This window comes from Mixophyes fleayi, chromosome 7 (genome assembly GCF_038048845.1).
Source record: "Mixophyes fleayi isolate aMixFle1 chromosome 7, aMixFle1.hap1, whole genome shotgun sequence".
Taxonomy (NCBI): Eukaryota; Metazoa; Chordata; class Amphibia; order Anura; family Limnodynastidae; genus Mixophyes; species Mixophyes fleayi.
This window is the reverse complement of record NC_134408.1, coordinates 114,401,563-114,415,833: the sequence shown is the minus strand read 5'-3', so window position 1 is coordinate 114,415,833 and position 14,271 is coordinate 114,401,563. Positions and strand designations below refer to the sequence as shown.

At 39.9% G+C, this 14,271-nt stretch overlaps 1 protein-coding gene across 1 annotated transcript; it reads right to left on the bottom strand.

Annotated features, from left to right (window-relative positions):
* Positions 1 to 280: 280 nt before the first annotated feature.
* SPP2 (secreted phosphoprotein 2) lies at positions 281 to 6,140 on the bottom strand. Its single transcript, XM_075181388.1, has 5 exons — positions 6,089 to 6,140; positions 4,462 to 4,604; positions 4,218 to 4,346; positions 2,467 to 2,577; positions 281 to 439 (listed from the first exon to the last, which is right to left on the bottom strand). The coding sequence occupies exons 1-5, from the start codon at positions 6,138 to 6,140 to the stop codon at positions 281 to 283; spliced, it is 594 nt and encodes a 197-aa protein (XP_075037489.1).
* Positions 6,141 to 14,271: the final 8,131 nt, after the last annotated feature.

Genomic DNA, 14,271 nt, shown 5'->3' with positions numbered 1-14,271 from the left:
CAAAGTCTGTTGAGAGAGGCCTGCGAGAAATGTCTTATTTACCAGTACTGGTGGGACTGTTCCACAGAAATCCTGTAGTAACAAAGTATTTTACATGTACAGTAATGTCTGTGAGATGGACACAATTTAATATACAAACGTGAAGGTGTTCAAACTTGTCCTTTACTCTGCAACATTAGTCATATGAACCCAATTAATAGCAACAGGATGCTTAATTGAGCTCTTCTCATATATTCACAGTACCAGTACAGCATTTAAATGTATGGTAGACTGCAAGCATCTATTCCAGAAGGTAAGGGTCCAGAATCTTCTCTTCTTCCTCTTCCCAGCGTGGGTTCAGGTTGAGATTCTTCTTTCCATGTGGATCCCATGGGGATGGAAACCTCTCTAGTGGAAAATGCAGAAGAAATTGGTGTGTGCATATGACATTAACCGGATGCTGTGCAGATATAAGTGTGGAAAAAATATAAGGCCTAAGGCATGAAAGCAGTTAATAAAGTATTTTTTTTATTATTCTAATAGCATTTCACCTGTTTGTTTGTTTTTTAACGTTTTATTTCTTTTATATGGTATCCCAGAATCTTTTTGGGACTTTGGTTTAATCTTTAGAAATCAAATAGAAACTGCATTAAAAATACATTGCTGTGAATGAGGCCTATTAAGCTTTCACCTATGTTTCTGCATGGTTTAGGCATAATTTAGTATCATAGTTATATAACAAAAGCCTAATGCAGGAGATATCACAGATTAGGCATTCGGCTAAGTATAGCATTATACTGCAGTCCCCATAAATATTAATGGAGATTGCGATCTGGGCCAATTAATCAAGCCAGAAAAGACAAGCTTTTCGGAGCTTAACCCCATGGTAAATGTCATCTGAAGATGATGTTAGCCGTTCTGCCCTACGGATAGAGCATCCATCGCAAGAGAGTGATCTTCTGATTCCTTCTCCGGCAGGCTTTGTGCACTCTCCTCCTTTAAGTAACAAAAATGGCTCTGCTCATGCACGACCTTAGCTCACGCTTACGAATTAAAAGCTCTGGGTCAGATTCTGCAGTAGTTAGTATAGTAAAGTTGTCTACAGGACAGCCTCTTGTCAGATGTCCTGCGATGAATTCTTAATAAATGGCTGCAGTATAGTATCTCTTATTGTTGCGATAAGCGATGACAATTAATGGGGACAATTAACATATTCTCCTGTTTATTAAAAGTCATGACCATGCTGATACATGGAAGCAGAATTGTAGGTGCAACAGGCTATCCCTTGTTTCATCAGTTTATCATAATTCTCTTTTACTATGAGCGAGGCACCATTGTAAATGATCAGTTTTTTTATACCTTATACAATGTATTTTTTCTTTCATATAAATAGGACATGGTGGAGGTCAGAGTAATGAAATGAGCTCTGCAGTAAGAGGGGGTGGGAGTAGGAAAAGGAGACAAAGGGGTCTAGAGAGGCAGAAACATGAAATCTAGTCATGATAGGTGGGTGAGAGAAGATATGATTGTCAGGCATGACATAAGTGTTTAGCTTAACAGCAAAGAGTCAAGTAAGATTTTAGTACATTTACCCCTAATAACTCCTCACCTGGACGGGTCCTTAAACTCCGAGCAGAGTTGGGAGATCTCAGGAACATCTTGTTTTGCAATGTAAAAAAGAAATGTTAACTATATCAGGCTGGACAAAATCCTCCAAAAGTTTTTGCAGCCTAAATTAACTGCATAGACTACCCAGCTAATCATCTACTGTCCCTATATTAGACCACCTCCCCCACAGTATAGCAACCAGTGGCAAAACTACCATAGGTGCGACAGGTGCAATGCACAGGGGCCCTTGGAGGTAATAGGGCCCGCAGCATAGGGTCGGAGGCTCCGATTTCAGCCTCCCTGCACCAGGGCCCACAGCTCGCTAGTTTCTCCTCTGATAGCAACCAGTGTCTCCTACCACACTATAGCAGTCAATGTCTTCAGAAGGAACAGGTGACATTTAAGGTGCTATATAAAGTTATCAAATAATCCGCTAGTGGAGCTAAGCATAAGTGGGCCTCTAAGCATATTATATGCAAGAAGAAAGTGACCTGAGTGCCCTCTAAATCACAAAATCATTAAAATGAGTATACTTATGGTGCACTATATATATTGAACTCAATATTACTTTTAATATTTACTAGTGGTCCCTGTAAAACCAGGTCTGGTACTGGCCTTGCATATATAAAAGTGTACATCCATTGCTGTCCTATATCATATTATATATATATATATATATACACACACACATACACACACACACACACACACTATATATATATATATATATATATATATATATATATATATATATATAAAATCCCCAGTGCAGAAATATCAGTGCAGCCTGTTTCCCGGTTTTAGTATTGAACATTGAGAAACTCTCCAATATCTACTAAAGAGGCTGCGTTTGTTACTGACATTTATCTAATTTCTTACCTCTTCACTGCTGGAAGATTCAGATGAGCTGGAGGTATGTAGGTTGCAACGAGCTTTTAAAACTAAAGCTCTTCCATGAGATACTAAAACTTTGCTTTCACAGGGTGTTTCCTACAAATGTAAAAAATGGAAACAGTCAATGTTAGTCCCAAGGATGCAACAGGCAACACCGAAACCTGGGTACCATTTGCGTACACATTCCTAGTCATTGCTCAAAGCAACCTATGTCTATCCATCTTTAAAGAGATTGAGGTAGTCACAACTAATAACCAATAAGATCCCACCCTCTATGGCACCAAATGCCCCACGCCTTTTCAAAGCTCCCCCAGACAAAAGCTGTCCAAATTTAAACTTTTGAAGAGTAACCCCTACCCCCTGCTTCCTCTTACTAGCGTTACAGGACTCCCTCCCCTGAATTCCCCTTCTCTGCACAGTTTGGGTCCATGCAGCGCTTCAGGGAAATAAAGGGGTCGTAGAATTACTATTCAAAATTTTCAATAAAAAAGTGGAATTATCCTTTAAAACCAATTAGGCAAGGGAGGGCTGGCAAAGTTCAGCCTGAGGGGCAAGACTCAACTCAGCAGCCTATTTTAAAGGACAGAAAAATGTTGATGGCCCATTGACCCAGCCAAATATAGCCCTCTATGGGACTGGCCCGTTGACCCAGCCCAAGATAGCCCTCTATGGGACTGGCCCATTGACCCAGCCCAGCCTGCCCCTGCACTTAGGTATACAACCCCATAGTGAACGAGCAGTCCGATCCCCAGAATTCTGTGATGCGTCAATTACACTGGAAATAAGTTTATCACCTACGGCTCACACCGGTTTAAAAAAAACTTGAATCAAATTACATAAACACAATAATGTTTATTATAAAAGTGTGCTATAAATGGTAAAAATGTGCCTTTGATTGTTAATTTACCTTTAATTAATTTGCCATCTATTTAGTCAGCTATAGGAACTTTAACAGTGCACAATGTCTGAGAGTTGTATGGCTTAAAAACAAAGGCAGATGTTATTTTCCTTCAAAATATTTTTAAATGTTTCACTATTGTTTTTTTTTATACTGTGATGAGATTCTGGTGCTGTCGCATTGGGTCTACTATACTAATAAATTCAGTGTAAATGTTCAAGAATGCACAACCATACACTGCAGTATTAAGGGCAAAATTGTAACACTCTGTGCAACAGTTTGGTGGCCTCAATAGACTCCTTGGGGTATAGTTACTAAACTGCAGGTTTGAAAAAGTGGGGATGTTGCCTGTAGCAACCAATCAGATTCTAGCTATCATTTATTTAGTACATTCTACAAATTGACAGCTAGAATCTGATCGGTTGCTATAGGCAACATCTCCATTTTTTCAAATCTGCAGTTTAGTAAACATACCCCTGGATTTTAGTGTTTGGCCTCCATGTCTTTTTTTCAGAATTTTTTTTTTGTCTGACCTACATCTTGTCTGCATGCTTCAAAATGGAAATAGTTTCATGTGTGTTATGATTGGTTTTTTTTCTGGTTTACCTATTTGAAATGTGATACATTCAAAATTAGTTTGCCCCATGTTTGCTAAAATCAGTCCCTAGTCTGGTTGTTCAATGAATACATAAAAACATATTTTTTTTTGAATGAAACAACTTTCACAGACCAACCTTACAAAATATTACATAACATTACAAATGGTATTCTGATTTTCCTTAAACCCAATCTTGAGTCATTTGAATGCTGAAGAAGTGAAGACTGATGTTGTACTCACCATATATGTCTCCACTTGGAATTCGCACTCGGTAGGGTCACTAGCTGTGTTCTTATTGCAAGTGGTTTCTCTTACACTGAATTGTAAAGTTACTTCAAATACTGCACCCACATCCTTTGGATCTCTCACCTATAGCCAAAACAGAGGGGTTACCTGTCATCTGTAAAGTACAGTAGATGGGAAATCTAGAGATAGCTGCAAGCAGGACAGTCAGAATACTACAGGGATCAACGATTAATCTCACCTTTAGTGAAGGTTTCACCCTCATTACTTTGGTCCGTGATATTCTGAGTAGGTTCTGCCCCAAGGACTGACTATTCACCTGGTCAAGAGAGGCATCTAATGCACTGATTAGTGCTGTTTGTCTGGGATCAGAAGTTGGAAAGCCTGAGGTGGATAAAATACATTGAGTAAGGTATGTAATTACCATGATTATGAGGAAAACATTTTGTGATGACAATTTTGAATGCAAATATTTTCCTGGCTATAAATAGTCCACATGGACACTTTGCACCCATGTGATCCTTGTTTTGTTTATTTCTTGCGGAGATAGAAGTGGAGAAAGCCACTTGTAAAGATTGGGTCATTGATTTCTATGGTAATCAGAGCTCTGTGATATCTGTGATAATACATGTAGAGTCATATATTTAACTAGTTAAAACAAAAGTAAGAGCAACTTCCTTTTAGTAACCTAGATTGAGTTCTCAGAGCCCTTTATTTCCCTAATTTTTAAGTACACCACAATGGTGGCTTCCTGACCATGGCCTTATGTGTGTGGAGTTTGTATGTTGTTCCCGTGTTTGTGTGGGTTTTCTCTGGGTACTCCGGTTTCCTCCTACACTCCAAAAAAACATACTAGTAGGTTAATTGGCTGCTATTAAATTGACTTTTATCTCTCTTGGTCTGTGTGTGTGTTAGGGAATTTAGACTGTAAGCTCTATTGGGGCAGCGACTAATGTGAATGAGTTCTCTGTACAGCGCTGCGGAATTAGTGGCGCTATATAAATAAATGATGATGATGATTTGCATTTCTTGACAAATGTTCTACAGCTTCAACATTCTAAAATTCCTGATCAGGGTGCTATCAGGTCTTACACATGAAGGCATTTAATGGAAAACAAAAAAATACTATTCTTTCAACAAAAAGTATTGCTGATATAGAAATGTGAATCTCTCTGTAATCTCTCCAGCATTATTTAACACTCAGAGTGGTCAAACAATGACATAACTCTCTTCTTGTGTGTAATGTAATGCAGGTTGGGGTACAGCATATCGATGCCGAGTACCCCGACAACACTTACCACGACTTGATGATTCCGAAGGGCTCCTTACTGACGATCACTGATGATGACTACTGTTGAAAGCGACTTGAACCAATCATGAAGTAGTAATAAGCCGGCTCCCCTTCATGACGTAATTCACCATGGCGACAGGATTATCGCAGCTCTTAATGGTGTAATGTAAGTATGCGCCTCTGTACAATGTAGAAGGCTTTGTAAACCACATTGTACATAGGCGCATACTTACATTACCACGGTGAATGACGTTGTGAAGGGGAGGCGGCTTATTACTTCTTCATGATTGGTTAAACCCGATTTCAACAGTAGTCGTCATAGGTGATCGTCCGTAAGGAGCCCTTCGGAGTCATCATGTCGTGGTAAGTGTTGTCGGGGTAGTCAGCATCGATATGCTGACTACCACCATGTAATGCATACACTCCCAGCAACGTCATGTTATAAAATTATATAAATGATATAAAATCTATACCCTGTCCCACAGAATATACAGTATAAATGTATTCTCACTCCAACGCAGCAGCTCTCTTCCCATTCCCCTCTGGGTGTAGAATGATTCTAGTCTCAACTCTTTACCTGAGCAACAGACAAGAGTAGCCAGAAGAATGCAGAGTAGCATCATTTTCATCCTGGAAAGTGACACGAAGTGAGACTGGTCTACTGTACATGTGCCCTTATATACACATACCAGTCAGATTTAACCTCAGGCAAATTATTAACACAGTTTTTGCCTATGACCTTGAGATTTCAGTTAAAATGTAGAAATAGATGCAGCGAAAAGTTGCATCAGTTTGTCTGTATCTCCAGACTGGCCTAGAGACTCTTGCAAAAAAATCAATGGAGTTCTCTTGTCTGCCATCAAAGTGTATGTGCATAAAACATATTAAATAGATTCAGTGTTATTTAGATTAATGTTGCTTTAAAACATTGCTAATTTGTTAAACAGCAAAAGGTTTATGTCAGATGGATACATAACTCTGAGCATGTATTTTACAATTACTTGCAATAATCTGGCCAATGGGAGCACTCTCCTCTTGTAGAAAGAGAATGATGTTTCATTTTGCTTCAGCTGTGTAAACAATATCAGGCACTGCAGCAAGGCATGATGGGATACCTATTGCAAGTTTCCTTCCTCGGCGATCAAATTATAAATATAAAGAGACCTTTTAGGGCGCTCCCTTATGTGAAAGGGTAAAAATGCTGCCAAATGGAGATAAATATGAAACCCCTGATCCTATACTAGTAACCAAATCTAGAGAGAAAACTCCAAGGCGCAAAGTGTTGTGAAAGTAGCTAGTGGACGTGAAGTAGCTGTAATGAAGAGGGGTTATTGTATATGCAAAAATTTTATTCACACCATGAAACCGCTAAAAATCAAACTCTGTGGGGCATATTCAATTGTTGGCGTTATAGCCAAAATTCTAGCGGCGTGCGCACTATTACCATCATTATGGTAATAGTGTTCGGAAATACCGGTATTATGGTACTTTACATGCTGGATTTCAGCTCGCGGCTCAGGGAGCTGCAAGCTTAAATCCAGCTTACTATTACAGTAATATTGGTAATAGTTTTTCCGCGGCGGAGACCGCGGACAATTGAATATGCCCCAGTGAATAAAGCCCAAATGCAACTGTAACTCTTGGACCCAGTGCTCACTTGTCCAGGGAGACTGGATCCCGTTATTTTAGAGACTTCCTTAGGTGCTGAGAACTGTATATCCCAGCATGCACAAGGAGGGAAGAGACAGAAAGTAACATCAGTGCACGCCTTGGCTGAGGGGTTTTGAATCCAGAGAAGGAGAGAAGTGCAGCCTGAGAATAAGGTGGGGCTGCCATTGCCAGGACCACAATCTGACTGAGAGGAGCTGATAGAGGAGGCAAAGCAGAGCAGCTAAGTCTACTGAGCCTATCAGTGAGCACAGAAACCTTGTAGAGTGAGGATTGTGGCGAGAGAAGCTGCAGAGAGATGCACAGTGAGAGGGACTGAATGGCAATCCATTAGTAAGAGCTGCCAGTTTAACAAAGAGAGTTGCCAGTTTAATAGAGAGCGCTGCCAGTATAACAGGAGAACCGCCAATTTACTAGAGAGATTTGCCAGAATTACAGAGGAAGTCCAGTTTCAATGCAGAAGTCTAGAAGAAGTCCCAAGTCCAGAGGGAGTCAAGATATGGTCCAGATTGAGTCCAGATCCTGTTCAAGTGTCCAAAGGGAGTTCAGAATTGTTCAAGTTCTTTGCAGAGTGCCATGATTTATTCCATTTATTCCAGGTGCCTGCATTTGCTACTACCTTGTGGTCTCATAAATAGAGTCATTGGAGACTGAGTCCTACTCTTTATGTATTCAAGTCTCCAGAAGGGGGCTGAGGACCAGTACAGTGATCTGCCTGAGCTAGAGGTCTAGCCTTGAACTACTTAACACTGTAAAACTACTCCTCCCCTCATCTCATACACCTATTTGTATGTATTATTATTGTTGGGACTACTATTCCCATCTTCTTCATATTAATAGTTATCATTGTTGGGACCACTACTCCCGCCCTTTATGAGAAATTAAGAGACACACATTTCTTCATTACTCTTATTATAGAGGAACTCAGTTTGACTCGTTGTCATTGTCTTTACAGTACAATTATTGTATGCTGATACCTCAACCTTTTTTAACTCACAGTTTTATTCCTCTGATCCTGGTGTTTTTCCAGTTCATGTTGACTTCTTACATGTCCTGACATGACATTAGCCAATTTAAGTTATGTGACTGTACCTTTTACCTTGGCTGAGGACAAGATATTCTTTCTATCATTATCTACTGATTTACTGGCCTTCCAGTTGTCAGCACATGTAATAAATGTGATTGCCAGAGGCAAGAATCGGACCAAAAAACTATTCCTCCAGCCAGTGACTTTGAAAAGTGTTACTTATACATTCAAATATTACATTTTTCATCATGGCATAACTAAAGGCCCCTACTTAGAGTCTGGGCCTGGGCTCACTTATGTCACTGGGCCCAGTGCCTTGCACCTCACAACACATAGCATGCAAACAATAGCTACCTACCTGTGCCCGTAGCCATTTCTCCAGTGTTGTCTGCCTATAGTAGGGTAGTTGTGTCTGGATTCCTCTATATTGCTTGCTCCATGCCTGATCATCTGTCCTTGTATGTTCCCTTATCTTATGTTTGTATACATTGTCTTCTGTATATCTTGTCTCTCCTTTACTCCCCATGCCTCCTGTTTACCTGCCCTTATCTCCTGCCAGTCAGTTTTATGTCTCAATGCAATTAATTCCTCTGATATGTACTTGATGATAGTGAGTTGCAGCAATAATAGTTCCTAGTGGACCTTCTTCAATAATACACGTATATAAGCACAAGATATGTTATGAAGTTTCTTAGCTTTTACTAAAAAAAATAAAGTCACAAAGAAGCTGGATATAGTAATATTGTAGCCAGGGTAGGTCTGCAACTTTTGGCAAGTGATCGATATACAATAGGGAGAGCATTCTAGTGACTAATAACAATACAGAGAAAATACTAGTGACCTATATACATTACACAGAGCATCCTAGTACCCAATGTATAATACAGAAAGCTTTCAATGGACCTCTCTACAATACAGAGAGCATCTTAATAAACAATATGCAATACAGAAAACATTCTAGTGACTGGTATACAATGCAGGGGACCACATGCAGTCTCTGGGCACTCTGGAGTTTGGCTATGGTGGGGTGCCGTCATACCCAGTAGACAGATCCCAGCACTCTGATTGTTAGGTCATTCCAGCCATTCACCAATCAGTGTGCTAGCAGTTGTCTGCTGGGTATGACAGAAGTCATCATACCTAGTACTATGTACAGCACAATTAGAACAGCAGGCAAGTATCTCTGTGCCTTCCCCTCAGCCAACAGATGTGGCCATGCACGTTGCGGCCACAGGCAGCCTGGCCCGATTGCATTGGCCCAAGGGGCACATAAGCCACATCCCAGCCCATCCCTGATTGTATATCTCTCTCTGTGTCATGGATAAAATATGCCTTCTTGTTATGGATTCAAATTAAATTAATAATTATGCATGATATTAATACAGCTTAAAGCTAATTAATGTCCCCTTCTAATAGTATTAATAACCATTCAGGATATGTCAGAATTCCCATTATATAACCTTAGATCTAGGGCTAGATTTACTAAACTGTGGGTTTGAAAAAGTGGAGAAGTTGCCTATAGCAACCAATCAGATTCTAGCTGTCATTTTGTAGTATGTGCTAAATAAATAACTAGAATCTGATTGGTTGTTATAGACAACATCTCCACTTTTACAAACCCGCAGTTTAGTAAATATACCCTCAAGTCTGAGTAAATTGTGAGCTTGTTTGTACCTTGACGTTTTACATTCAAATTATATACTTTACATTCCACAGCCCACTTCTACAGGTCATGAGACATATGTTTGTTTCCTAATAAACCTTTTGCTTTAGTGCATTGACCCAGCAGATGAGCTGTCCATTAACTGCAGTAGAAAGGGCCCTGGGGTATCTTGACTGTAATCTCATATCAAGGCCATTCTCTGGGTTCACTCAGTTGTCATATTCAGAAACATGACAGTTGTGTAGAAAGGATAGTTGCAATTGGCTAAATTGTTTTCATATTAATTTATTATTTTTATTTTTTTCAAATTAGAATAATCAATTTACAATACCGGGTGCTTAGAAACTAGTATGTTTCAAAGAGGTTCCTTCAATGTTACAACAGACAATTACAATAGAACATATACTGGCTCATCTGAAAAACAGCTAAAGCAATAATGTTGTGTATGTCTGTGAGCTATAATTGAAGGCACATTACTAGATATGTCCCAACATGGCAGCAATAGACAGCCAGGGGTAGGCTTTATAAAATAGACCTAAAGGCTTATGTGGAAAATATGACAGCTAAATGACATGCATTTGAAATAAAAATAGATGATGTAAACATAAGGCAGACATTTATTGTGAAATAAGTTAGCATTTTTCCTTCCTATACACGTTCTTCTTGTTCTTGGGAAAACATTGCTACATGTCTTGTAATCATTGATCAGTTACTGGTACACATCGTTCAACTGGCCTGGAGTGGTAAGCGTTAGTTGACTGCTTCACCGAGCTAGTCTCTGCTGATTCAGGCGTGCAGGAGTCAGCTGCATAGTGGAAAAAAAGTTTAAAAGAAATAAAAATATTTTTTTACAAAAATGTCTTATTCAATTAGTGAATAATTTTTTTAATGATTTCCATCTTTTATCAACCATTCTGAGATGGTTATAATTAAAGATGCTCAGGCTCGGTTTCCTGAGAACCGAACATAGCCGAACTTAGCAGATCCGAGCCGGCTCGGTATTGTCGCGCTTTTTTGGAATTGAAAACGAGGCAAAACGTCATTGTTACGTCGTCGGATCTCGAATCTCGCGAGTTTTGGATTCTATAAGTACCGCCCCCCCCAGCGATCCAGTGACATTTCACAGAGGGACACAGAAGGGGTAGCACAGTCTGTAGAGCAGTTGGGCAGCAACATAGGTAGAATAGAAAGAGGAGGGGTAGCTGTGTTCTTCAAAGTCTACAGTGACATTCAGGAGAGCTCCATTGCTAATTGTCATTGCTGAAATGGAATTAATAGGGCAGACTTGGTCTTCTAAATCTGCAGTTCCATAATGTACAGTGTTATAAAGGTAACACACAAAGAGGAGAGCTCCATTGCTAATTGTCATTGCTAAAATACAAATACCAGGGCTGGCAGTCTTTTCTTCTTACTTTGCAATCAAATTGTACGGTGTTATCAAAATGGATTAACAGCAGTAAACAGAAGAGCAGGAGCACCAAGCAGCTGCTGCCACCAGTCATGATGATAGTAATCCCTCTACGTCATCTGGTAAAGCCTATGTAAAAGGGCATAGTGTTTTTAAGTCAGGTAAACAAAAATGTAAAAAAACACCTTTTACCTTGGTCAAGAAAAAAAGACCTGTAATCCAGGCAAAGTTATCTGCAGAAAAAAATAAAATTGCCAACATGCCATTCTACACACACAGTGGCAAGGAAAGAATGAGGCCTTCACCTTTCTCTATGAGTGCGAGTTCTGCAACTGTCACTGAGGCATCTTCTTGTAAGGTCAGTCGTGACTATGTAAGACCTTGTCATTCGGACTCCAAATGTGGTGGCCAATTACTTTTACGTGTAAAAGCCGAGCTGGAAGAAAACAGTAAGGCATTAGAGGAAAATGTATGTTCAGATTCAAAAATGACACAAATCCCTGACGAGAGTGTATCCACGAGTGCTATGTGTAATCCTGACCATTCTGATAGTGTACACATAAAGAAGGCCCCTTTCAGCATTTCTGCATATGTGTGCATGAACAGCCCAAGTGTAGCCGGTGATACACCATTTCAGGATGCCACTTTGGAATTGCAACAGGATGAGGGGGATATTTGTGTAGCCAACGAGGGCGCTAATGAGGATGTTGATGAGGATGATGTTGTTGTGTAAGTCCTGCATATGCTTCTGCGGATGGAGGAACAGCGAAAAGCCATCCACGCTTACTCCACAAGCCATGACATTGGGAAAGGAGGGGGGATGTATTTTAGTCAAGCTCTGTGGAGAATACTTTCTGTGTTGTGCAAGTTGCTGAAACCATTCAAACTAGTCACCTGTGAAGTGAGTTCAGACACGGCTAGCTTGAGTCAAGTGATTCCCTTAATTAGACTTTTGGAAAAGCAGCTTGAGAAACTGAAGGAGGAGATTAAACAAAGAAATTCTGCTAAGTATGTCTGACTTGTAGAACAAATACTTTATTTGCTTCGCCAGGATCCAAGAGTTATCATATTCTTGAGATCGGATCACTACATTTTGGCAACTGTGCTTGATCCTAGGTTTAAGAGCTATGTCTTCTCTTTGTTTCCAACTGACCCAGATCTGAAGAGATGCAAGGAGTTCCTGGTGAGCAAGATGACAACTCAAGTGTTATATGACAGGGCGGCGTCTCCTCCTTCAGTTTCACACTCAACTGCTGCTAGGAAAAACTTTGCTTTCCCAAGACACCCAGGGATGATGCAGATGGCTCTGCCTCAAATTTTGACATCTGGTCTAAAAGAATTGACCAAAAAACGTGACACCTCTGCCGTAACTCCACTTGATCCTACTATCAGCATCCAAAGGATGGTGGAGGATTATTTTCACAACAGCATATAAATAGACACATCAGACAGTCCTTTTACATACTGGGAAGAAAAAAAGGGAATTTGGAGACCCATGTACCAACTCGCTTTGCACTGCCTAAGCTGCCACCCTTCAGTGTGTACTCGGAAAGAGTTTTCAGCACAGGCGGAAACCTTGTCAGCGATCGGCGTAAAAATGAACTTCAAGTTCCACAAGGAAAGCCTTTCCCACAAATTACATCAAAATACTGAGACTTCTTCTGCTACAATTTGTTGTTGTCTATTAAGCGTTATTCTTTGCATTTTATTTATGATGTGTATATTTTTTACTTATTTCATTTCCTAAGCGTATTTGTACCCATTTACCATTAAGTTTCTGTTTTAATTTATCAAGCGTCTACAAACTACTGGAGCATTCTTAGTCTAATGGACATCACAGCGACTACCAGGGACAGAACAATACACCGCCAGGCCCCTTAACACAGTTGGGGTAGGGGCACCTATAACTTCAAGGGGGGACTTTTCTGAACATTATGTCTGGAAGAGGACTCTGCACTGTTGTTTTTAGAGTGTTAGCCTCAAGGGTAATATAGGGCCCTGGGGGTGCAAGGGGTCTGCTGCAAGGGTCTCCTGTGGGGGCCTTGGAGGAGGGGGGGGCATTGGCAGTGCTGGTTCCTCTCAACTTCAGGTCCCATAGCGACTACACTCCGTGTACCTATGGTAGTTCCGCCAATGGTGTTAATCTTAAACCAGTTATAGGATAGGAACAAAGACTATGGGCTAGATTTACTAAGCTGCGGGTTTGAAAAAGTGGGGATGTTGCCTATAACAACCAATCAGATTCTAGCTTTCATTTATTTAGTACATTCTACAAAATGACAGCTAGAATCTGATTGGTTGCTATAGGCAACATCCCCACTTTTTCAAACCCGCAGCTTAGTAAATCTAGCCCTATATGTCCATACCAGCTGTCTCCTAAGCAGCAAGTAAGTGATGTTTTTTTAATATGATATAACATACATACTCTGTAGCAAAGAGGGTGTCACCATTGCTATCATATACACATTATTAAATCACTTGGTTCTCCCTTATTAATGGTTATGTTTAACAATTCATCAAATTATAACAACAACAAATCATAAACTATCTGTTTGTGGCAATGGATTGTTTCTTATAGATATTCTATGTATTTGTCAGTGTATATTCTTATGTTGTTATTTACAATAATATATTGATGATGTCATCTGTGTATATGTGGAAAATTGGTAATCCTAGTAGCTTATATAGGCAACCTGTGCATTGTGAAGTGATGAAAAACATCAACTTCAGAAAATCTCATTCATTTCTTGTTTCACAACGGAATGTGACTGAAAATAATAACTATAAATGTCTTGACGTTAACTGCAAAAGACAACACGTGAAAGAATGAAGATGCATGCAAAAACATACACATTGCATATAGATAGTATAATAAACATTAGTTGGCAGTGTTTTATGTGTGACATGTGATGGGGAGAATGGGTGAGGTTGTACAATGATCCCTTTGGGTAATTAACAAGGACTTCTGAAGTGGTCCCAGTACAATGAACCATG